The sequence below is a fragment of the Nerophis ophidion genome, linkage group LG16, assembly GCF_033978795.1.
Source record: "Nerophis ophidion isolate RoL-2023_Sa linkage group LG16, RoL_Noph_v1.0, whole genome shotgun sequence".
Classification (NCBI taxonomy): domain Eukaryota; kingdom Metazoa; phylum Chordata; class Actinopteri; order Syngnathiformes; family Syngnathidae; genus Nerophis; species Nerophis ophidion.
Window position 1 is genome coordinate 5,877,878 of NC_084626.1, and position 24,574 is coordinate 5,902,451.

The window sequence follows — 24,574 nt, forward strand, 5'->3', positions numbered from 1 at the left end:
AGAGAAAATACGTACTCATATAGTAGTACACTTGTTATTAGTGAGAATATACTTCCATCCATCCATCCATTTCTACCGCTTATTCCCTTTTGGGGTCACGGAGGGCGCTGGCGCTTATCTCAGCTACAATCGGGCGGAAGGCGGGGTACACCCTGGACAAGTCGCCACCTCATCGCAGGGCCAACACAGATAGACAGACAACATTCACACTCACATTCACACACTAGGGCCAATTTAGTATTGCCAATCAACCTATTCCCAGGTGCATGTCTTTGGAAGTGGGAGGAAGCCGGAGTACCCGGAGGGAACCCACGCATCCAGGGCAGGACACGCAAACTCCACACAGAAAGATCCCGATTTGAACCCAGGACTGCAGGAACTTCGTATTATGAGGCAGACGCACTAACTCCTCTGCCACCGTGAAGCCTGATATACTTATTTTAAGGTATTTTTGGGTTCATTGAGGTTAGCTAATTTCGCTTGTTTTGGAAAGTCTTGACAAGCCAAATTTTCTTGTTCTTTTGGCAGATAATTTTGCTTAGTTCAAGTAAAACACGCCTACTTTTTTTTTTTTTTCTTGTTTTTGAACACTGACTTTTTTCAGTGTAGTACCCATTGAGAATACAGCTACTGTAGCTTGACCACCCCGCGTATTTAATAGGCGAGACGTGCGATGGTGTCGACTTGTCCAGGGTGTACCCTGCCTTCCGCCCGATTGTAGCTGAGATAGGCGCCAGCGCCCCCCGCGACCCCAAAAAGGGAATAAGCGGTAGAAAATGGATGGATGGACGTGACGTCAGTAACATCCCAACAATACAGTGATATCGTACCATGAGATTTTGATCTTGTTACATCATTTTCTTTGTCTCGTCACTGTACATTCTCAGATCGTGTGATCCACACATTAATAAAGACAGAAAAAAACCACACTTTTTTATGAGACTCACTTTGCCAGAGTGGTCTGGGCTGACGGCGATGCCAAACTCGGTCTGGATGAAGGTGTGGTTGATCAGGTGGGTCACGTCAGTGAATGTCTTCCCAAAGTCTTCACTGACACACACATGACATAAGGTTGCATTTAGACCCTGGCATATTGTTGCTGCAAAGAAAACCGTGTGACCGTTCTGTGTATCGCGGCGTCAACACGTGTGCAGGGTTTACCTCCTGTAGAGGTTGGACTGTCCGAAGCGCATCATGAACAAAGGCACTTGGAACGTGGTCAAGACCAGCAGCACCTGGCAGAGGAGAAGAATGGCATCATCTTCATACACAGTCAGTCTTTTGCTTCATCTTTGGCCAAGAGGAAACATATGATGATAAAACTGTAAATATCACTTGTGAGTTGTATTGGGAGGGTCACTACTAAAACAGTCTGTCCTAGCAGCTAAGTAGGGGTGTCAAAAAATGTATTTTCAAATTAACCACCATTCTTACTTGTAACGATTCTCGAACGATTCAAAAAAATCAAAAATCTATTTTTTTAATTTGTATTTGTCCTGTCACAAATCATATTGTTCTTGTAAATCACGGGTGTCAAACTCGAGTACATAGTGGGCCAAAAATTAAAACTGAACAATGCCGCGCGCCAAAGTTGAACAAATTAACCTTTTAATAAGGACCCAAACAAGTTTCACATTGAATATTGAACAAGCATGGTTGATATAACTCTATAGTGACATGCACAATCGAGTTTCAAATAATAATAATAATAATAATAATTAAAAAATATCAATAGATAGATAGATGGATAGCACTTTGGTACCATGGCATATCAAATAAAATTTGAATAAAAATTGAATGCCTCTTTTCTATTTGCAGCCTTCTGAGGTAAATATCAAAATAAACTTTTTCCACAGGCTAATAATAAATTGAAAATAAAATGACAATAAGGCATGAATCAAAAGTTCAAGCCTTGAAGTAGTAAGAGAAAGTGCACGAATAAAACGTTAATTATTGCTCAGTTTGCTACTCTGATTTGCTTTAACACTGAATATGGAGCAAACAACGCTTATGTAACTTAATAGTGCAAAATCCATCCATCCATTTTCTACCGCTTATTCCCTTTCGGGGTCGCGGGGGGCGCTGGCGCCTATCTCAGCTACAATCGGGCGGAAGGCAGGGTACACCCTGGACAAGTCGCCACCTCATCGCAGGGCCAACACAGATAGACAGACAACATTCACACTCACATTCACACACTAGGGCCAATTTAGTGTTGCCAATCAACCTATCCCCAGGTGCATGTCTTTGGAAGTGGGAGGAAGCCGGAGTACCCGGAGGGAAAAATCAACGTTCAAAAAACAAACGAAAAAACATCAATGAGATTAAAGAATTAATGCTTCTTTTCTATTTGCAGCCTTCTGAGGTAAATATCAACATTAACTTTCTTCACAGGCTAATACATTTTAAAATAAAATAATGAGGTGAGCTGGGTTTGGTGGTAGCGGGGGCGTATATTGTGGTGTCCTGGAAGAGTTAGTGTTTCAAGGGGTTCTGGGTATTTGTTCTGTTGTGTTTACGTTGTGTTACAGTGCGGATGTTCTCCTGAAATGTGCTTTTCATTTTTGTTTGGTGTAGGTTCACAGTGTGGCGCATATTTGTAAAAGTGTTAAACTTGTTTATACGGCCACCCTGACCGTGACCTGTATGGCTGTTGACAAAGTATGCGTTGCATTCACTAGTGTGTGTGTGTGTGTACAAGCCGCATATATTATGTGACTTGGCCGGGCCGCTGTTTGTATGGAGAAAAATCGGAGGTGATGACAGGTTGTAGAGAACAATAAAGGCAGTCACTTTAAGGCACGCCCCCAATATTGTTGTCCGGGTGGAAATTAGGACAAATTCGGGAGAATGGTTATCCCGGGAGATTTTCGGGAGGGGCACTGAACTGCGGGAGTCTCCCGGGAAATCCAGAAGGGTTGGCAAGTATGAGTATTAGCGGTGAATGCGGTGTATTACCGACGGGCCAGCTCGAATGTTAAGTTGATATTGCCTCAAGGGCCAAATGAAATTACACGGTTGGCCAAATTTGGACCGCGGGCCAGAGTTTGACACCAATGATGTATATGATCTATATCTGCTGTACAGTATTACTTTAGAAAACAGAAGTGTGGGATAATTCTTTTGTCGCCTTATTTGTATTTGACTATATTTCATGTTTGACTGGAATTTTATTTAACAAAACCAGCTTTCTTTTAAAGTGATCTATTTAATGGAGGAATGTAGTCAATCATAGAACTGGCACCCAATGTTATTAAAAAGTATTGATTTTGAATTGAGAATCGATTCTGAATCAAATTGTTACCCCCTAGAATCTAATTGAATTGTGTGGTGCCCAAAGATTCACAGCCCTAATAACGATACCAAGTATTGTATGGTCAACACTACAGTGATTAGACCGATATTGATATCACAGAATTTTCATCGCTTTTATTTACAAACGCAAGAGGTAAGTCCTTGGACTTAAAGGGGTACTGCGCTTTTTTTTTTGGAATTTTGCCTATCGTTCGCAATCATTATGGGAGACACGACGATATATTTTTAATGTATTCTAAAAAGTAAATATATTTAATCAAAAGCCTGCTTACAATGGAGCCTCTGGTAGTCAGAAATGACTACCAGAGGCTAGTCATGACTCCTTTCCCCAAAATAAACTACAGGCTTCCCAAATTCTGTAATAAATTAAGCATGATGAGTTAAGCATATGTCGGCATGTGGCCCCACTTTTAACTGTGTTTTTTTTCAGATTTAAGGACTGGATATCTCAGGGTATAACAGCTTTATGTAGTGCAATGGAAAATAAAAAAATGCTTAGTTTAAACTATGAAAAGGACATATATATTAGAAAACCAAGATTTTCATCGATATCTGCAGTTGCGATATGAAGGTGAAAAGCGTTACAAAGACGAATATATGTTTGATTGAATTGTTTACAAAAGCTTACCATTCAGAAATTATTGATAAAACTGTTTCATGCTTGTATAAGTGTGTGTTGAATATGAAATTATACTCAACCTCATATATTAAAACAAAATGGGAGAAGGAAGGAGGGATAACTATATCGGAGGAAGAATGGACAATAATATGGAAATATCAATGGACTTGTACCAGCTCACCCAAGTGGAGGGAGTTTGGCTGGAAAAGTTTGATCAGATTTTTCATTACACCTTCTCAGAAGTCTCACTGTGATAACTCCCCTGGAGAAATTGTGGGAATTCAAACGCAAACCACTACCATGTTTTCTGGGACTGCTCTACCATAAAGGACTATTGGAAAGAGATACACCAAGCTTTACGGGATATTTTTAAACGAGAAATACCCCTTGAAAGTAAAAAATTTTTTTTTGGATTTGCTCCTCAAGATTGGCTGAAGAAAGATAAATACTTAATGAATATCCTACTGATGGCTTGTAAAAAGACCATCATTAGGAAATCGATATCCCAGGAGAGCCCAACTTTGAAGCAATGGATGGAAACCACAATGGACATATATAAAATGGAGAAAATAACTGCCTTTATTAATTATAAATTGGAGAAATTTGCCTCATACTGGGAAAACTGGGTCACTTATGTCACACCCCATAAGCCTGACTTAAATCTCTGGAATTACTGTACTATTTAAAAAAAATTTAAAAAAAAGTTTACTCCCTATATGTGTACATATACGTAAAAGTATCTGTATATATTTATTTTATTTTATTTCTGTTCATTATTATTATAAATGTATTATCTATTTTTTGCTGATTTAATTGATGTATGTGTAGATTCTACCTTGTTTTTGTTATCTCTGTTTCTTTTTCTTTTTTTGGGGGCGTGGGTGGTAGACAAAAACACTTTTGACTTTTAGGGCAGACAACGGCTATGTGATGTATGTGAATATGATTTAATGGATGGTAATGTCTGATGCTGGATGTCAATAAAAATAAAATGAAAAAAGAAAAATTAACTGTGTTTTTCAAACGTTTATTTACAGTAAGTCATTAATTTGACTTAAGAAATTTTTTTGACTTAGTCATTATTTTGTCATATTTATGACTTGTTAAAATACTAAGTCAAAATTTTGACTTACTAAGTCATAATAATGACATACTTAGTATCTCAGGTAACTAGGACTGTTTTGTGTTTTGTTTTTACTTTACGGAAAAAATATAAAGATTTATATATAGTATAGTTTTTCTTTTATGTCCCACTATCCCTTGTGGAGGGGGTCCGGCCCGATCCGGTGGCCATGTACTGCTTGCCTGTGTATCGGCTGGGGACATCTCTGCACTGCTGATCCGCCTCCGCTTGGGATGGTTTCCTGCTGGCTCCGCTGTGAACGGGACTCTCGCTGCTGTGTTGGATCCGCTTTGGACTGGACTCTCGCGACTGTGTTGGATCCATTATGGATTGAACTTTCACAGTATCATGTTAGACCCGCTCGACATCCATTGCTTTCCTCCTCTCCAAGGTTCTCATAGTCATCATTTTCACCGACGTCCCACTGGGTCATTATTGTCACCGATGTCCCACTGGGTGTGAGTTTTCCTTGCCCTTATGTGGGCCTACCGAGGATGTCGTAGTGGTTTGTCCAGCCCTTTGAGACACTAGTGATTTAGGGCTATATAAGTAAACATTGATTGATTGATAGATTGATATCAGCATTCAGCATATGGAGCGGAAAACAACGAAAACTTGTCGGCTTCCTCACGCGACGAAGCCGGCCTACTTTACCACAGTCGGTAGTGTATTGCCACCCCAGACTGTGGTGGCAGCGATGAGATGGAGACGTGATGGCGACAAGCCGAGTAATGCTGTTCCTTACACCCACCCACCCCCTTCCCCCTGGAGAGACACCATCTGAACTAACATTTTCTGAGTACTATACCTGTGGGTCAGAGTGAACCTGGGAGTGATGGAGAAGCCTCCCAGAATAGATTGTGTTTCCGCTTTAAAAAATGTACAGTATGCCTACCAGTTGAAATACCTGGCCACATATGGCCTACGAGCAAACTCACCCCGGATTCATCTCCCACCCAGGCAAGTGACAGGGAGCCCATGGTCCGTACTTTGAAGTTGAACTGCAGGGGAGAACACAAAGTAAGAAACACATCAGAATCTTTTTGATTAGAGCAAGTGCATTATGGGCAGGGATGGGAATCGAGAATTGGTTAGTTTTGACCCGGTTCCCAGTGTATCCATTCTTTTCTATCACCCCAGCTGCAGTCATCTGCTGCAAGTACTAGGCACCAACTAACATCGCCTATCATGTCAGCGCCATTACCTGTCAAATTGAAATGAATACCTTCTTGAAGAGAGACAGATTCTGACTGGTTTGAGCACTCGCTCCAGTTGACAAATGCGGTACCACTCTTCTTGAAAAGTATGTGTCAGGGTCAAATACCATGACACATTAAAGACACAGAAACAGAGAATAGAAGACAAACAAGTGATTGCTTTTCTCCACTCTCCTCGCCTTTTAATTCATTCAGGGTGCCCTGCATTACAAACACACACACACAATTGCACTAAGGGAGGAGGGGGTACTTGCGGCTGTGTTGGAAACCTAACACCTGTGGTGAGAACTTACACATGCAAATACAGAGATGCAGTAACTTCCTGCCATCTCTGGACCGCTCGTCGGGCCCCAGGATGGACCGCTCGCCTGTATCGGTTGGGGACATCTCTACGCTGCTGATCCGCCTCCGCTTGAGATGGTCTCCTGTGGACGGGAATCTCGCTGCTGTCTTGGATCCGCTTGAACTGAACTCTCGCGGCTGTGTTGGAGCCACTATGGATTGAACTTTCACAGTATCATGTTAGACCCGCTCGACATCCATTGCTTTCGGTCCCCTAGAGGGGGGGGTTGCCCACATCTGAGGTCCTCTCCAAGGTTTCTCATAGTCAGCATTGTCACTGGTGTCCCACTGGATGTGAATTCTCCCTGCCCACTGGGTGTGAGTTTTCCTTGCCCTTTTGTGGGTTCTTCCGAGGATGTTGTAGTCGTAATGATTTGTGCAGTCCTTTGAGACATTTGTGATTAGGGGCTATATAAATAAACATTGATGGATGATTGATTGATCTGTCCGCTTTGAAGTCCCAGTGGAGTTTTACGGACATTTTTCTTGGTAGACAGCCTTTTGTCTTCTTGTCAGGAACACAAGGTAATACAAAGTTTTTTGTGATAATTTAGAAACAATTATTCTAACCGTACGCGAAGGCCAGGATAGCCCTTTGATGCATAACATATGCACACCCCTTTTTAATGCACAACATGGGTCAAAAAGGACCCGCATCAATTTCCAATGTTATTTCACGCTGCCCGAGTGTCTCTTTGCTCTATCTTTTGAAATCAATGTATTTTATAATTTAATAATTCAAGTATTCTTTAAAAATCTTGTTTTTGATTACCACAAATCATTATTTATATTTTTCTTACCATACCTTATGAACTAAAGTATTTTTTGTAAAACTACATCAAGTTTACACACATGGGTCAAAAATGACCCGCATCAATTTTCCATGTTATTTCATGCTGCCTGAGTGCTTCTTTGCTGTAACTTTTGAAATCAATGTATTTTATGATTTAATAATTCAATTATTCTTTAAAAATCTTGATTACCACACATAATTATTTATATTTTTCCTACCATACTTTATGAACAAAAGTATTTTTTGTAACACTACATCAAGTTTACACACATGGGTCAAAAATGGATGAAGGCATATTACAATAATATTTTACTTCAAATACCTATTTTAGATAAATATATTTATTATTTGAAACCTGGTTATTTGTCATTTTGGCAAACATCTGGCAGTAACAAAAATAACCTTGTGAATTAGACCAACGTAAAATAAAATTGTCAATTCGGTTCTTATGATTCTTTTATTCTTTATTAGTTAGTTATCCAAAGACATGCACCTGGGGATAGGTTGATTGGCAACACTAAATTGGCCCTAGTGTGTGAATGTGAGTGTGAATGTTGTCTGTCTATCTGTGTTGGCCCTGCGATGAGGTGGCGACTTGTCCAGGGTGTACCCTGACTTCCGCCCGATTGTAGCTGAGATAGGCGCCAGCACCCCCCGCGACCCCGAAAGGGAATAAGCGGTAGAAAATGGATGGATGGATTTTACTTCAAATACCTATTTTAGATACATACATTTATTATTTGAAACCTGGTTATTTGTCATTTTGGCAAACATCTGGCAGTAACAAAAATAAACTTGTGAATTAGACCAACGTAAAATAAAATTGTCAATTCAGTTCTTATGATTCTTTTCTTTTTTATTAGTTAGTTATCCAAATACATGCACCTGGGGATAGGTTGATTGGCAACACTAAATTGGCCCTAGTGTGTGAATGTGAGTGTGAATGTTGTCTGTCTATCTGTGTTGGCCCTGCGATGAGGTGGCGACTTGTCCAGGGTGTACCCTGCCTTCCGCCCGATTGTAGCTGAGATAGGCACCAGCGCCCCCCGCGACCTCGAAAGGGAATAAGCGGTAGAAAATGGATGGATGGATTTTACTTCAAATACCTATTTTAGATACATACATTTATTATTTGAAACCTGGTTATTTGTCATTTTGGCAAACATCTGGCAGTAACAAAAATAAACTTGTGAATTAGACCAACGTAAAATAAAATTGTCAATTCAGTTCTTATGATTATTTTATTCTTTATTAGTTAGTTATCCAAAGACATGCACTTGGGGATAGGTTGATTGGCAACACTAAATTAGCCCTAGTGTGTGAATGTGAGTGTCTATCTGTGTTGGCCCTGCGATGAGGTGGCGACTTGTCCGTGGTGTACGCCGCCTTCTGCCCGATTGTAGCTGAGATAGGCGCCAGCGCCCCCCGCGACCCCAAAAGGGAATAAGCGGTAGAAAATGGATGGATAGTTAGTTATCGGATTCCTCACATGTAGCACACATTACCACTGTGCGTTTGTGCTCCTTGCACACAGGCTTCTTGCACCAGCTGACTTTTCTGTCTTTGGCAGATGAGCAGATTGCACACCTTTTCCTCTTTGCCGCACCCTTCTGTCTTATGTCCTCTTCTGGTTGGGTGGTGATTATGGTTTGTTTTCCTATCCCGCATCTTCCCATTGCCTCTATGATACGCTCTTGGAGTTTGGGCGTGCCCTCCATGCGGCTCTTCATATGTGGCATGACCAGCTCTTTGCCCAGCTCCTTGATGAATAGTCGGCGTGCATTGGTGACACCACCCATGTAACCAGGGTGTTCTGTAGTGAAGTTGGTGTAAGCATTGAGGGTGGCAATATCCAGCATATTGTACCAGAGCACCATGAGCCACCTCCGTGTTCTCCGCTTGCATGTGTAGGTGCTAACCATCTGATCTGTTGTGTCCACTCCTGTTTTGGTCACTTCTGGTTTCTTCTTCTGACTGTCATCCACTGCTTTGTCATCATGCATTGTGCTCAGAAGGATAACAGTCTTTCCTTTCTGATGCACATACCTCAGCATGGTCAAGTTGACATTAAATCCGAATTCTGAGTTATGAATCATCCGTGATTTGCATGGCTTCATGATAGGTGGTATGTCTGGTTTGTTCTGGCGAAGAGTCCCAACAATAGTCAGGTTCTTCTCGAGGAGCTTCGCAGCCAGAGGGACACTGGTGAAGAAGTGGTCCATTGTGATGTTGCGAAATAACCCTAACCCTAACCCTAAATGATGATTTTAGCTGAACAAAAACATGATATTTACTGAATATATGTGATAGTAAACGATTAAAAACATTTATTTGAAATATATAGCAAAGCAACACTCAGGCTAACATGAAATAACATAGAAAATAGATGTGGATCATTTTTGACCCATGTTGTGCATTGGAAGGGTAGTAATACAAAAATCATTTTTATTCAAAAAGTATGAAGAGAAAGAATACAATAACAATGTTTAATGACCAAAAACAAGTTAATTTTGGAATACCTGGAATACTGAGAGATTACATTCAATTTTTGCAAAGAAACAGATAATAAAAACTTGGTTGGGTCACATTTGACCCATGTTATGCATCAAAGGGTTAAACTAATGTCCCCGAGCAGTGTCTAAGTTTATGGTCAAAGGCTTGCAACGATTTGCAACAGTGCTCCTGATTTTCAGCAGGTGAATGTTCAATTGTAGACAGGAGACATGTTATGCGTGTCATTCTAATATACAAGTAGAATTAAAAAAAAAAAAAAAGACTATGGTGTAAAAGTTCATTCATGTCAGCAATTTAACTTCAAATGGGAAATAATATGTGATATTAAAAAACTCAGATAAGTCTTTATTTTTTAACATTTGGATGACCATTACTTAGTTTTTGAAAAAAAAAACAACGTTTTCTGAAATTTGAAATGTAAGGTTTTTATAAAGTGGAAGCCATAATCATCAAAATTATATTAAAAAAAACAAGGTGAATTATCTTGAGTTGCCTATGTCAAGTATTAGTTCCACCTTGTAAAACAAAACAAACTATTGCACAATATTGTATTTTTTTTGTTTTCACCAATGTATTTTCTAGAAAATTGCCAAAAAGTCTTGAAAATGTTATTAAATGTTACATTCTTGTGTAATTTCCAATTTTGTAAAATTCTATCGAATAATGTTTATTTGTTATTTTTATTTTCAGATTATTTTTGTTTATACTATGTAGGTGCCTCTTACTGTTTTGTACTGCTTTACTGGGGTCATGGTCACGGTTTGGTGGACGTTGCTTGCAGCGTGACCCAGACATAGCAGACGGTATGTAAGTAGAAGTAGAGTATCGAGGCGCACAGTAAGCAGAGTGACAAAAACAATGATCCAGCCCTGAAGAGAACCAGGTGGGATTAAATAGAACTAATTAATTAATAAGGGTGTCAATTTTTTTGATTTTTCAATTTTTGAATGAATCGCGATTCTTATTTGTAATGATTCTTAGTTGATTAAAAAAAAATTTTTTTTTACGAAAAATTAGGATTTCTTTTTTTTTGGGGAAAAGTAGATTTGTTTTAATCAATTAAGAATCAAGAGAGCGAGACAGAGAGAGAAGATATATATATATATATATATATATATATATATATATATATATATATATATATATATATATATATATATATATATATATATATGTATATATATATATATATATACAAACCCCGTTTCCATATGAGTTGGGAAATTGTGTTAGATGTAAATATAAAGTAGAGGAATGCACATCAAACACTTATTTGGAACATCCCACAGGTGTGCAGGGTATTTGGGAACAGGTGGGTGCTATGATTGGGTATAAAAACAGCTTCCCAAAAAATGCTCGGTCTTTCACAAGAAAGGATGGGGCGAGATACACTACTTTAGCTACAACTGCGTGAGCAAATAGTCAAACAGTTTAAAAACAACGTTTCTCAATGTGCAATTGCAAGCAATTTAGGGATTTGAACATCTACGGTCCATAATATCGTCAAAAGATTCGGAGAATCTGGAGAAATCACTCCATTTAAGCGGCATGGCCGGAAACCAACATTGAATGACCGTGACCTTCGATCCCTCAGACGGCACTGTATCAAAAACCGACATTAATCTCTGAAAAATATCACCACATGGGCTCAGGAACATTTCAGAAAACCCCTGTCACTAAATACAGTCATTTGCTACATCTGTAAGTGCAAGTTAAAGCTCTATTATGCAAAGCGAAAGCCATTTATCAACAACATTCAGAAACTCCGCCGGCTTCTCTGGGCCCGAGATCATCTAAGATGGACTGATGCAAAGTGGAAAAGTGTTCTGTGGTCTGACGAGTCCACATTTCAAATCGTCTTTGGAAATATTCGACATTGTGTCATCCGGACCAAAGGGAAAGCGAAGCATCCATCCATCCATCCATCCATTTTCTACTGCTTATTCCCTCTGGGGCCGCGGTGCCTATCTCAGCTACAATCGAGCGGATGGCGGAGTACACCATCCAGACTATTATCTACGCAAAGTTCAAAAGCCAGCATCTACGATGGTATGGGGGTGCATTAGTGCCCAAGGCATGGGTAACCTCTGTGAAGGCACCATTAATGCTGAAAGGTACATACAGGTTTTGGAACAACATATGCTGCCATCTAAGCACCGTCTTTTTCATGGACGCCGCTTCTTATTTCAGCAAGACAATGCCAAGCCACATTCAGCACGTCTTACAACAGCATGGCTTTGTAAAAAAAAAGAGTGTCTTTCCTTGCCCGCCTGCAGTCCAGACCTTCTCCCATGGAAAATGTGTGGTGCATTATGAAGCGTAAAATACGACAGTTGAGACCCCGGACTGTTAAACAACTGAAGGTCTACATAAAACAAGAATGGGAAAGAATTCAACTTTCAAAGCTTCAACAATTAGTTTCCTCAGTTCCCAAATGTTTATTGAGTGTTGTTAATAGAAAAGGTAACACAGTGGTGAACATGCCCTTTCCAGACTACTTTGGCACGTGTTGCAGCCATGAAATAATAATTATTATTTGCAAAAAAAAAAAAATAAAGTTTATGAGTTTGAACATCAAATATCTTGTCTTTGTAGTGCATTCAATTGAATATGGGTTGAAAAGGATTTGCAAATCATTGTATACTGTTTTTATTTACCTCTAACACAATTTCCCAACTCATATATATATATATATATATATATATATATATATATATATACTGATTTACATTAGAAAAGAGAAGTGTTGGATACTTCTCTTGCTGCCTTTTTTGTATTTGACTTTATTAAATGTTTGGGTAGAGTTTTCCTTTTTTAGAAAAAACTGTTTTATTTTAAGTAATATAGACATTTTTCACAGCTTTTTATCTTTTTTAATGGAGGAATGTGGCACCCAATGTTATCAAAAAGTAGTGATTTCTAATTGATTAGTTTCGAATAGAAAATCGATTCTGAATTGAATCGTTACTCCTAAGAATCAAATAGAATCGTGTGGTGCCCAAAGATTCACAGCCCTACCAATTAAAGAAAATCAGGTGTGCTGGCAAGATTTGGGACAGAAAGTACACAGACCAAACAGGAAATACTGACAAAATAAGATCACCTGGACAGGAAGTGATTCTAAACACAGGAAGTAGAAAACAGAAGTAAGAGCGCTGGACAGGAATTAAAACACCAAACTAGGGTTGTACGGTATACCGGTACTAGTATAGTATCGCGGTACTAATGAATCAAAAAAGGTGCTGTACTCTTTTTGAAAAGCAACGTTCCCAGGCCTGACGGTGCATCATCACATTGTGATATTGCTGAGTTTACGAGCAGAGGAGCATGTTTGGCAGCGCACAATCACGAAGTACTTACAAGCAGACATACTGTGTGGACAGAAAAGGGAGAACGGACGCATTTTGGCTTAAAGACTAAAGATAAATGTGAAGTTATATCACTGAAATGCCCTCAGGAAGAGGTGCTTTAAGACATGGCGAGCTAGCAGCGAACATCCATCCGCTGTCTGCAATGTTTTAGCTACTTCTAAATCATGCTTCACTACACACCCTAGGAGGATACAATAGCTCACCGCTAACATAAGCTAGAGCACCTGAGTGTGAACAAATGGCACGGGTAGATCTACACCTGACATCCACTTAAATGATACCAAGTAAAATAGCGTATCTTGTCAATGGTACTATGATTACCATACTTGCCAACCTTGAGACCTGCGTTTCGGGAGGTGGGGGGAGGCGTGGTTAAGACGGGAGGAGTTTAATTCACCAACTCGAGTATTTCATATATATTTCATATATATATACATATGTATGAAATACTTGACTTTCAGTGAATTCTAGCTATATATATTTATTATATATACAAAAAAAGAAATAGTTGAATTTCCGACGGCACCTATTGAATACACAGTAATAAAAACACAGTTGTTCTACTAACTGTACTGTGCTTGCTGGGTACTAAAAAAAGAAAAAACATTTACCTTTCACTATTTGAGTAACCTTTGTTCTGCCATTTGCGTACTGGCGAGCGATCTCCGAATCCGGGAACATACGTATTTTTCACGGATTTGTTGTAGACATCCGCAAATGAGAAAGGGATGTTGCTTCCAGCAATCAGCATTGCCATCTTTGTCTCAGCTTAAGTTACACCATCGGGTCTCCATTTTGCGAGGTGGCCCGTAATACTGGGTTGTGAACGATGCTGCGCTGCGGACGCTTTGTGCTTTGCTGACCGTTCATGACTGAGTATATCCGTTCGGCCACCGTGTTCAATGGAGAAGTCTGTTCTACAAAATTTATAGGCAACATACCCCTTCCCCTTCGAACTCTCCTGGATAAACTGAAGTTCTTGTTTCCATTCGCTTCGGAACTTGCAAGCGTATTTCTTCATTTTGCTTGTCGACGGTGGGTTGGAGTCAATAACCAGGCGACGTGATGAAGTTACGTCTCTTTACTGTGGGCTTCAGAACAGACTCCCTAATGCATATGTTCCTTGACTGCACTTAAATGTAGAATATATGTACAATATATTTATATTATTCATATTATATATATATAATATATTTTTTATATTATTTATTATTATCATTGTTTATTGTGAGCAAATGCTCACAATAAACAATGTTGAATTTCCCCCAGGGATCAATAAAGTACATTCTATTTTATTCTATGTACAGTAGATGGCAGTATTGTCCTGTTTAAGAGGGTCACAACATTGCTGAGTCAGGTCCGAATGGAGCTGGAGGGGGCGTGGCTTCCAGCTCAGCCTGAATTTCGGGAGATTTTCGGTAGAAAATTTGTCAAGGGAGGTTTTTGGGAGAGGCGCTGAATTTCGGGAGTCTCCCGGAAAATCCAGGAGGTTTTTGATTGATTGATACTTCTATTAGTAGATTGCACAGTTCAGTACATATTCCGTACAATTGACCACTAAATGCTAAATAAGTTATTCAACTTGTTTAAGTCAGGTTCCACGTTAATCAATTCATGGTACAGGGTTGGCAAGTATGATGATTACATCGATATTTATTGTCACAAAATCTTTTTTCCTTTTTTAAAAATTCATATTATGTTTAAAAACTCAGGAAATATGTCCCTGAACACATGAGGACTTTGAATATGACCAATGTATGATCCTGGAACTACTTGGTATCGGATCGATACCTAAATTAGATTAGATTAGATTAGATAGTACTTTATTTACTCCTTCAGGAAAATTAAAATTTTCAGCACAATCCCATTCAACATCAGACAAAACATTACAGGGAGACAGAACAGGATCACTGACGGGTCTGCCGGCTTCCAGCGCCCCTTACAAAAAGATGAGATACAGGTAAACAAGTGGGGGGAATGGGAAAAATAAATACAAGATTAAAATAAGATAAAAATAAAATAAAATAAAAAAAATCGGTCTAAGCCTAAATTTGTGGTATCATTCAAAACTAATGTAAAATATCAAACAACAGAAGAATAAGTGATTATTACATTTTAATAGAAGTGTAGATAGAACATGTTAGAACAGAAATTAAAGAGATATTAACAGTAAATGAACAAGTGGATTAATAGTCAATTTTTACAGCTTGTCCCTCATTATTCTGACAAAATAATAGAATTAGAAATGACACAATATGTTACTGCATACGTCAGCAGACTAATTAGGAACCTTTAATTGCTTACTTACTACTAAAAGACAAGTTGTCTTGTATGTTCACTATTTTATTTAAGGACACAATTGTTCTTTGATTGCTATACGGAACATATGTTTAAAGTATCGCAAGATTTTTAGTTAAAACAAAGCAAATAAAGCCATTTTTTTGTGGTCCCCTTTATTTAAAAAAGTATCATCATACATTTTGGTACCGGTACCAAAATATTGGTATTGGACAACTCTACACCAAGCACAGTAAAACATGACTCAACTGACAGTCATGTTACCTCTAAACTAGGGCTGGGCGATCTATCAATATACTCTGTGCGATATAGAAAATGACTATATTGTGATATTTGAGTATACATTCTCACGCAGTGGCTTTTAGCTGCGGGCATTACACTACATGCGTATCCCACTCTTTCTTGTCTCGCCTTCTCACAGACACATAAAACAAGTGCACCTTCTTACATACGTCACGCATACTTGCCAACCCTGAGACCTTCGAATTAGGGGGATGGTGGGCGGGGTTGAGGTGGCGGGGGGGTAACGATAGCGGGGGGTGTATATTGTAGCGTCCCGGAAGAGTTAGTGCTGCAACGAGCTCTGAGTATTTGTTATGTTGTGTTATGTTGTGTTACGGTGCGGATGTTCTCCCGAAATGTGTTTGTCATTCTTGTTGTGTGTGGGTTCACAGTATGGCACATATTTGCAAGTGTTTCACACACACATGTGAAAGCAAGGCATACTTGGTCAACAGCCATACAGGTCACACTGAGGGTGGCCGTATAAACAACTTTAACACTGTTCTAAATATGCGCCACACTGTGAACCCACACCAAACAAGAATGACAAACACATTTCGGTAGAACATCCGCACTGTAACACAACACAACAGAACAAATACCCAGAAAATCTTGCAGCACTAACTCTTCCGGTACGCTACAACGTACCTCCCCCGATCTCCCAAATTTGGAGGTCTCAAGGTTGGCAAGTATGATTGGGACAATCCTACACCAAACACAGTAAAACATGACTCAAATGACAGTCATGCTACCTCTAAACTCAACAAAATGGATGCTAATCCACCTTTTTTGTTTACTTTGTTTACTTAGGTAAAGAACCAAATCGTTAAGCAGAATCGAAAATGGAATCAGAACCGGAAACATTTTATTGATTCTCATCCTGTGTGCCAGTCTGTCGCTGCACATTTGCCACACCAATCCAGAAAGAACAGTATTCACTAGAGATGTCCGATAATATCGGACTGCCGATATCATCGGCCGATAACGGCTTTAAAATGTAATATTGGAAATTATCGGTATCGGTTTCAAAATGATCAGTTTCATAAAGTAAAATGTATGAATTTTTAAAACGCCGCTGTACGGAGTGGTACACGGACGTAGAGAAAAGTAGAGCGCCAATAAACCTTAAAGGCACCGCCTTTGCGTGCCGGCCCAATCACATAATATCTACGGCTTTTCACACAGACAAGTGAATTAGAGGCATACGTAATGCAGGTCACACTGATGGTGGCCGTATAAACAACTTTAAAACGGTTACAAAAATGGTCCACACTGTGAACCCACACCAAACAAGAATGACAAACACATTTCGGGAGAACATCTGCACCGTAACACAACAGAACAAATACCTACAACCCCTTGCAGCAGTAACTCTTCAGGGATGCTACAAAATACACACCCCCCAACCCTACCCACCTCAAACACAGTAAAACATGCTCTCTCAGGGAGAGCATGTCCCAAATTCCAAGCTGCTATTTTGAGAAATCCATCCATCCATCCATCCATCATCTTCCGCTTATCCGAGGTCGGGTCGCGGGGACAGCAGCCTAAGCAGGGAAGCCCAGACTTCCCTATCTCCAGCCACTTCGTCTAGCTCTTCCCGGGGGATCCCGAGGCGTTCCCAGGCCAGCCGGGAGACAGTCTTCCCAACGTGTTCTGGGTCTTCCCCATGGCCTCCTACCAGCTGGACGTGCCCTAAACACATCCCTAGGGAGGTGTTCGGGTGGCATCCTGACCAGATGCCCGAACCACCTCATCTGGCTCCTCTCGATGTGGAGGAGCAGCGGCTTTACGTTGAGCTCCTCCCGGATGGCAGAGCTTCTCACCCTATCTCTAAGGGAGAGCCCCGCCACCCGGCGGAGGAAACTCATTTCGGCCGCTTGTACCCGTGATCTTATCCTTTCGGTCATGACCCAAAGCTCATGACCATAGGTGAGGATGGGAAGGTAGATCAACCGGTAAATTGAGAGCTTTGCCTTCCGGCTCAGCTCCTTCTTCACCACAACGGATCGATACAACGTCCGCATTACTGAAGACGCCGCACCGATCATTTTGAGAAATGTTAAAAGAAAAATAATGCAGTTTGTGACTTCAATAATAAATACGGCAGTGCCATGTTGATATTTTTTCCCATAACTTGAGTTGAAGTTGTTCTCTTAGTTTGGAAAACCTTTTTACATTGTTTAATGCATCCAGCGGGGTATCACAACAAAATTAGGCATAGTAATGTGTTAATTCCACGACTGGTATCAGTTGATATCGGTATCTGTATTTGAGAGTTGGACAATATCGGATATTGGCAAAAAAGCCCATATTGGACATCTCTCGTCATGACTGTGCAAAGTAGAGTGTGTTTGTGTGTGTGCGTGTGACCTATATTCAGCCCGAGTGACAAAGCTGCAGCCAGACAAGGAGACAATCGCTTATGTTCCGAACACAGCAGGGACGCGCTGAGCAGCAGCCGGCAGCAATTATTGTTCCGCTACTCAGATCGAATTTAAACGTTTACAGTTCAGACGTTGAGTTAGGGAAGATTTATAGGCCAATGTGAATCCAAACCACCTCCTTGCATCGTATCCCCGGCCAATGAGAGTCCTGGTGGCGAGCAACATTCCAGTCTACTCACGTGGAGCCGGGTCCAAGTGGACAACAAACATGGCTGCCAGTCAGCACTGGAAATATACTCTCGGCGATCTTTTGCTGCTGAGGCAACAATGTTTATGAGGTGGAAGGTGGAAGGGCGCCATGGAAGTACGCGTCGGTCTGCCAGGAGGTGCCTGCATAAAGAGGGCACTTCAGCTAAATTGGCCCTAGTGTGTGAATGTGAGTGTGAATGTTGTCTGTCTTTCCGTGTTGGCTCTGCGATGAGGTGGCGACTTGTCAAGGGTGTACCCCGCCTTCTGCCCTAATGCAGCTGAGATAGGCTCCAGCCCCCCCCGCGACCCCGAAAGGGACAAGCAGTAGAAAATGGATGGATGGATGGATGGATGTCACACCGATAAATCCGATCCCATAATGTTCATATTGTAGTTAGTTAGCCAGCGTTTGTGGGTCTGATGGACTCGTTGCATTTTGTGGCTTTTAATGCCTCACAATCAAACACGTTTATGTTAAAATACTGAACAGATGTTTATTGGGATAAGGTAAAGATCTGTCTGGCTGAGTAACAACAACATCAATGTTTCACGGAAAATTTCTCTGCCAGTTTCTGCCTCCCACAGGGATTCTTTGTTTGTGTTTCTGCACCTGCGGTTCCCACAGATGGTTGCAACATTGTTTGTCAACACTGTCTGCTCTCATTTTCTCGCACATTTGACCTTCTGATGTTCTGTGTACCTACACTCTGTCCTCCTCCTGTCTAGGCCTGCTGTTTGTGTGTGTGTGTTACAGAAAACGTCAATTTCCACACTCCTATTAGGTCCAATGGACCCGGACATCTTATATGTAATAGAAATGTGTAGGAGGAAGGGGGGGCTGGGGGGATGTCATTAAATATGTATTCTGATATATGTTCTTCACAGAAAATGAGCCAAAGTCAGCAAGTCTCAGTTTGAAAAATTAATTAATTGTATCATTTGTCTTTTAATAAAAAATGCAAAACGGGACCCAAAGGCTCCAAAGAGGCGAGATTACACATGCTGTCGGTGTGCTAGGGCTGGGGTCGCCAACCCAACATGTTGAAAGAGTCATACTGGACCAAGAAATACCAAAAACAAATCTGTCTGCCTTATATAAGTGCTATAATGAAGACAACACATAATGTGACCATATTAGCTATATTAGCCTACTATTAAAATGACTTTAAAGTTAAAGTACCAATGATTGTCACACACACACTAGGTGTGGTGAAATTTGTCCTCTGCATTTGACCCATCCCCTTATTTATTCCCTGGGAGGTTAGGGGAGCAGTGGGCAGCAGTCGTGGACGCGCCCGGGAATCATTTTTGGTCATTTAACCCACAAATCCAAGCCTTGATGCGGAGTGCCAAGCAGGGAGGCAATGGGTCCCATTTGTATAGACTTTGGTATGACTCAGCCAGGGTTTGAACTCCCAACCTACCGTTCTCAGGGCGGACACTAAACACTAGTCTACTGAGTAGGTACACTTACATTAGTTTAGTTTATTGTTCTTCGTTCAATGATGTGTCTATATTAACTGTATTAGCCTACTATCAAAATGACTTTAAGAGTCTTATATAAGTGTTTTAATGAAGACAACACTTCATGTAAGTGTCTATATTAGCCTACTATCAAAGGCTGACGCAAATCTTCGTTGACAGAAATGTTGTATTTTAAATTTTACTCTACACATTTTTGCAACATAGATGTGTGTGTCCAATTATAAGGAAACAGCAGGCTGTCTTCTTCTAAAGGATTTATTACAATCTTTGCAAGCTATGTAACGTTTTGCTGTAGTCTGGGACAACATGGGACACAAACAACCATCATAAAGGTGGCCTCATTACAAACAGATAATGTGTCATGAGAAATGGAAATATAAATCAAATACACAGAGGACATAAGTAAAGGAAATGAATAATGCATAGTGATGCAATATATACAGCTAGTCTAAAGAACATGTTATCATCAATTAGCTTGCAGTCATGGATTGGCCAAATATGCCTGATAAGCACTCCAACAAATAAATCAAATCAACAAAGCTCACCTTTGTGCATTCACGCACAGCATAAAATGTTTGGTGGACAAAATGAGACAAAAAAGGAGTGGCATAAAACAGGTGTTTATGGAGCAGCGTCGGAGAAAGTTGTACATGTAAACAAACTACGATGAGTTCAAAGATCGCTGAGATCAGTCGAACAAAACAGTGCTTGCAAAATACTCTCATCAGTGAAGCATGTCTAATTTAAACAGTGGATTTCTAACAATTAGGAAGGTTTGTGTCATGTTTGTTCTCCTACGGAAAATATATTTTCATCATCATCTTTTTCCATTTTCACACAATTCTGAAAGAGGTCCAGGGAGCCACTAGGGCGGAGCTAAAGAGCCGCAGGTTGCAGACCACTGGGCTTTGGTGACCAATTAAAGCGCTCCTTTTCTCCTTGTGCCCTCCGAGGCCTGATTTTATTGTAAGCAAAATAGGGCTGCAACAAACGAAGTGGCTGGAGAGAGGGAAGACTGGGCTTCCCTGCTAAGGCTGCTGCACCCGGGACCCGACCTTGGATAAGCGGAAGATGATGTATGAATGGATGGATGGATGGCCATATACAGTGGGGCAAAAAAGTATTTAATCAGCCACCGATTGTGCAAGTTCTCCCACTTAAAATGAAGACAGAGGTCTGTAAATTTCATCATAGGTACACTTCAACTGTGAGAGAAAGAATGTGAAAAAGAAATCCAGGAAGTCACATTGCAGGAATTTTAAAGAATTTATTTGTAAATTATGGTGGAAAATAAGTATTTGGTCAACCATTCAAAGCTCTCACTGATGGAAGGAGGTTTTGGCTCAGAATCTCATGATACATGGCCCCATTCATTCTTTCCTTAACACGGATCAATCGTCCTGTCCCCTTAGCAGAAAAACTGCCCCAAAACATGATGTTTCCACCCCCATGCTTCACAGTAGGTATGATGTTCATGGGATGCAACTCAGTATTCTTCTTCCCCTAAACACGACAAGTTGAGTTTATACCAAAAAGTTCTATTTTGGTTTCATCTGACCACATGACATTCTCCCAATCCTCTGCTGCATCATCCATGTATCCATTTTGGTATAAACTCAACTCGTCGTGTTTGGAGGAAGAAGAATACTGAGTTGCATCCCAAGAACACCACACCTACTGTGAAGCATGGGGGTGGAAACATCATGCTTTGGGGCTGTTTTTCTGCTAAGAGACAGGACGATTGATCCGTGTTAAGGAAAGAATGAATGGGGCTGTGTATCGTGAGATTTTGAGACAAAACCTCCTTCCATCAGTGAGAGCTTTGAATGGTTGACTAAATACTTATTTTCCACCATAATTTACAAATAAATTATTTTAAATTCCTACAATGTGAATTCCTGGATTTTTTTCACATTCTGTCTCTCACAGTTGAAGTGTACCTATGATGAAAATTACAGACCTCTGTCATCATTTTAAGTAGAAGAACTTGCACAATCGGTGGCTGACTAAATACTTTTTTTGCCCCAATACTGACCTCTGCCTGTTGGAGTAATAAATCATCATGGCATTTGGACTACAAAAACCCCTCAAAATAACAAAGTTATTTTATAAAATTGACCCAGCATTGCAGCTAAAATGACCCAGCATTTGGGTTGAATATATAACCCATCGAGCTGAGTTAAATAAACCCACTGTTGGTTTGATCCAATAGTTATCCAGCAGCTGGGTAGAAAACTACCCACATTGGATAGTTTTTATGACCCAAGCAGTGACCCAGCATCTTAAAAAAAATACAAGTTGCAATACTGACATCTGACTGTTGGAGTAATAAATCATTATGACGTTTGGACAACAAAAAAAACTAAAAACAACCAAGTGATTTTGTAGAAATGACCCAACATTTTGGTTGAATATATCAATCAATCAATCAATCAATGTTTACTTATATAGCCCTAAATCACTAGTGTCTCAAAGGGCTGCACAAACCACCACGACATCCTCGGTAGGCCCACATAAGGGGAAGGAAAATTCACACCCAGTGGGACATCGGTGACAATAATGACCCAGTGGGACGTCGGTGACAATGATGACTATGAGAACCTTAGAGAGGAGGAAAGCAATGGATGTCGAGCGGGTCTAACATGATACTGTGAAAGTTCAATCCACAATGGATCCAACACAGTCACGAGAGTCCAGTCCAAAGCGGATCCAACACAGCAGCGAGAGTCCCGTTCACAGCGGAGCCAGCAGGAAACCATCCCAAGCGGAGGCGGATCAGCATCGCAGAGATGTCCCCAGCCGATACACAGGCAAGCAGTACATGGCCACCGGATCGGACCGGACCCCCTCCACAAGGGAGAGTGGGACATAGAAGAAAAAGAAAAGAAACGGCAGATCAACTGGTCTAAAAAGGGAGTCTATTTAAAGGCTAGAGTATACAAATGAGTTTTAAGGTGAGACTTAAATGCTTCTACTGAGGTGGCATCTCGAACTGTTACCGGGAGGGCATTCCAGAGTACTGGAGCCCGAACGGAAAACGCTCTATAGCCCGCAGACTTTTTTTGGGCTTTGGGAATCACGAACAATCCGGAGTCCTTTAAACGCAGATTTCTTGCCGGGACATATGGTGCAATAGAATCGGCAAGATAGGATGGAGCTAGACCGTGTAGTATTTTATACGTAAGTAGTAAAACCTTAAAGTCACATCTTAAGTGCACAGGAAGCCAGTGCAGGTGAGCCAGTACAGGCGTAATGTGATCAAACTTTCTTGTTCTTGTCAAAAGTCTAGCAGCCGCATTTTGTACCAACTGTAATCTTTTAATGCTAGACATGGGGAGACCCGAAAATAATACGTTACAGTAGTTGAGGCGAGACGTAACAAACGCATGGATAATGATCTCAGCGTCTTTAGTGGACAGAATGGAGCGAATTTTAGCGATATTACGGAGATGAAAGAAGGCCGTTTTAGTAACGCTTTTAATGTGTGCCTCAGAGGAGAGAGTTGGGTCGAAGATAATACCCAGATTCTTTACCGTGTCGCCTTGTTTAATTGTTTGGTTGTCAAATGTTAGAGTTGTATTATTAAATAGAGTTCGGTGTCTAGCAGGACCGATAATCAGCATTTCCGTTTTTTTGGCGTTGAGTTGCAAAAAGTTAGCAGACATCCATTGTTTAATTTCATTAAGACACGCCTCCAGCTGACTACAATCCGGCGTGTTGGTCAGCTTTAGGGGCATGTAGAGTTGGGTGTCATCAGCATAACAGTGAAAGCTAATACCGTATTTGCATATGATGTCACCTAGCGGCAGCATGTAGATGCTGAAGAGTGCAGGGCCAAGGACCGAACCCTGGGGAACTCCACACGTTACCTTAACGTAGTCCGAGGTCACATTGTTATGGGAGACACACTGCATCCTATCAGTAAGATAAGAGTTAAACCAAGACAGGGCTAAGTCTGACATACCAATTCGTGTTTTGATACGTTCTAATAAAATATTATGATCGACGGTATCGAAAGCAGCGCTAAGATCGAGGAGCAGCAACATAGATGACGCATCAGAATCCATCGTTAGCAATAGATCATTAGTCATTTTTGCGAGGGCTGTCTCCGTGGAGTGATTTGCCCTGAAACCGGATTGAAAGGTTTCACATAGATTGTTAGACGCTAAGTGTTCATTTAACTGCTCCGCAACAATTTTTTCAAGGATTTTTTAAATAAAGGGAAGGTGAGACACCGGTCGGTAGTTTACCATGACGTCAGGATCGAGGTTAGGTCTTTTAAGAAGAGGATGAATAACCGCTTTTTTGAATGCTAGGGGAACAGTGCCCGAGGAGAGTGATAAGTTTATAATATTTAGCACTGATGGACCTAATAATACAAAGAGCTCCTTGATCAGTTTCCCAGGAAGAGGGTCAAGTAAACATGTTGTCTGTTTTATTCCATTTACACGTTGTAACAATTCCTCGAATGTTATTTCCTCAAAACGAGAGAAACTATTTTGGAGGGCAGTATCCGCCGTATATACCATCGTATCAGTGTTAATAGAACCCCGTTGTAGCTGGGACGCATTGTCTTTAA

The 24,574-nt window shown here is 40.6% G+C and overlaps 1 protein-coding gene across 2 annotated transcripts in view; it reads right to left on the minus strand.

Annotated features, from left to right (window-relative positions):
* LOC133570018 (sortilin-like) overlaps positions 1 to 24,574 on the minus strand; it is a 104,984-nt gene that overhangs the window by 59,880 nt on the left and 20,530 nt on the right. For both annotated transcript variants that reach the window (XM_061922631.1, XM_061922632.1), the window contains exons 2-4: positions 5,996 to 6,058; positions 1,162 to 1,235; positions 948 to 1,050 (exon numbers count right to left, since the gene is read on the minus strand). In XM_061922631.1, the coding sequence (XP_061778615.1) occupies positions 948 to 1,050; positions 1,162 to 1,235; positions 5,996 to 6,058 (240 nt within the window). The remainder of the gene's footprint in view (positions 1 to 947; positions 1,051 to 1,161; positions 1,236 to 5,995; positions 6,059 to 24,574) is intronic.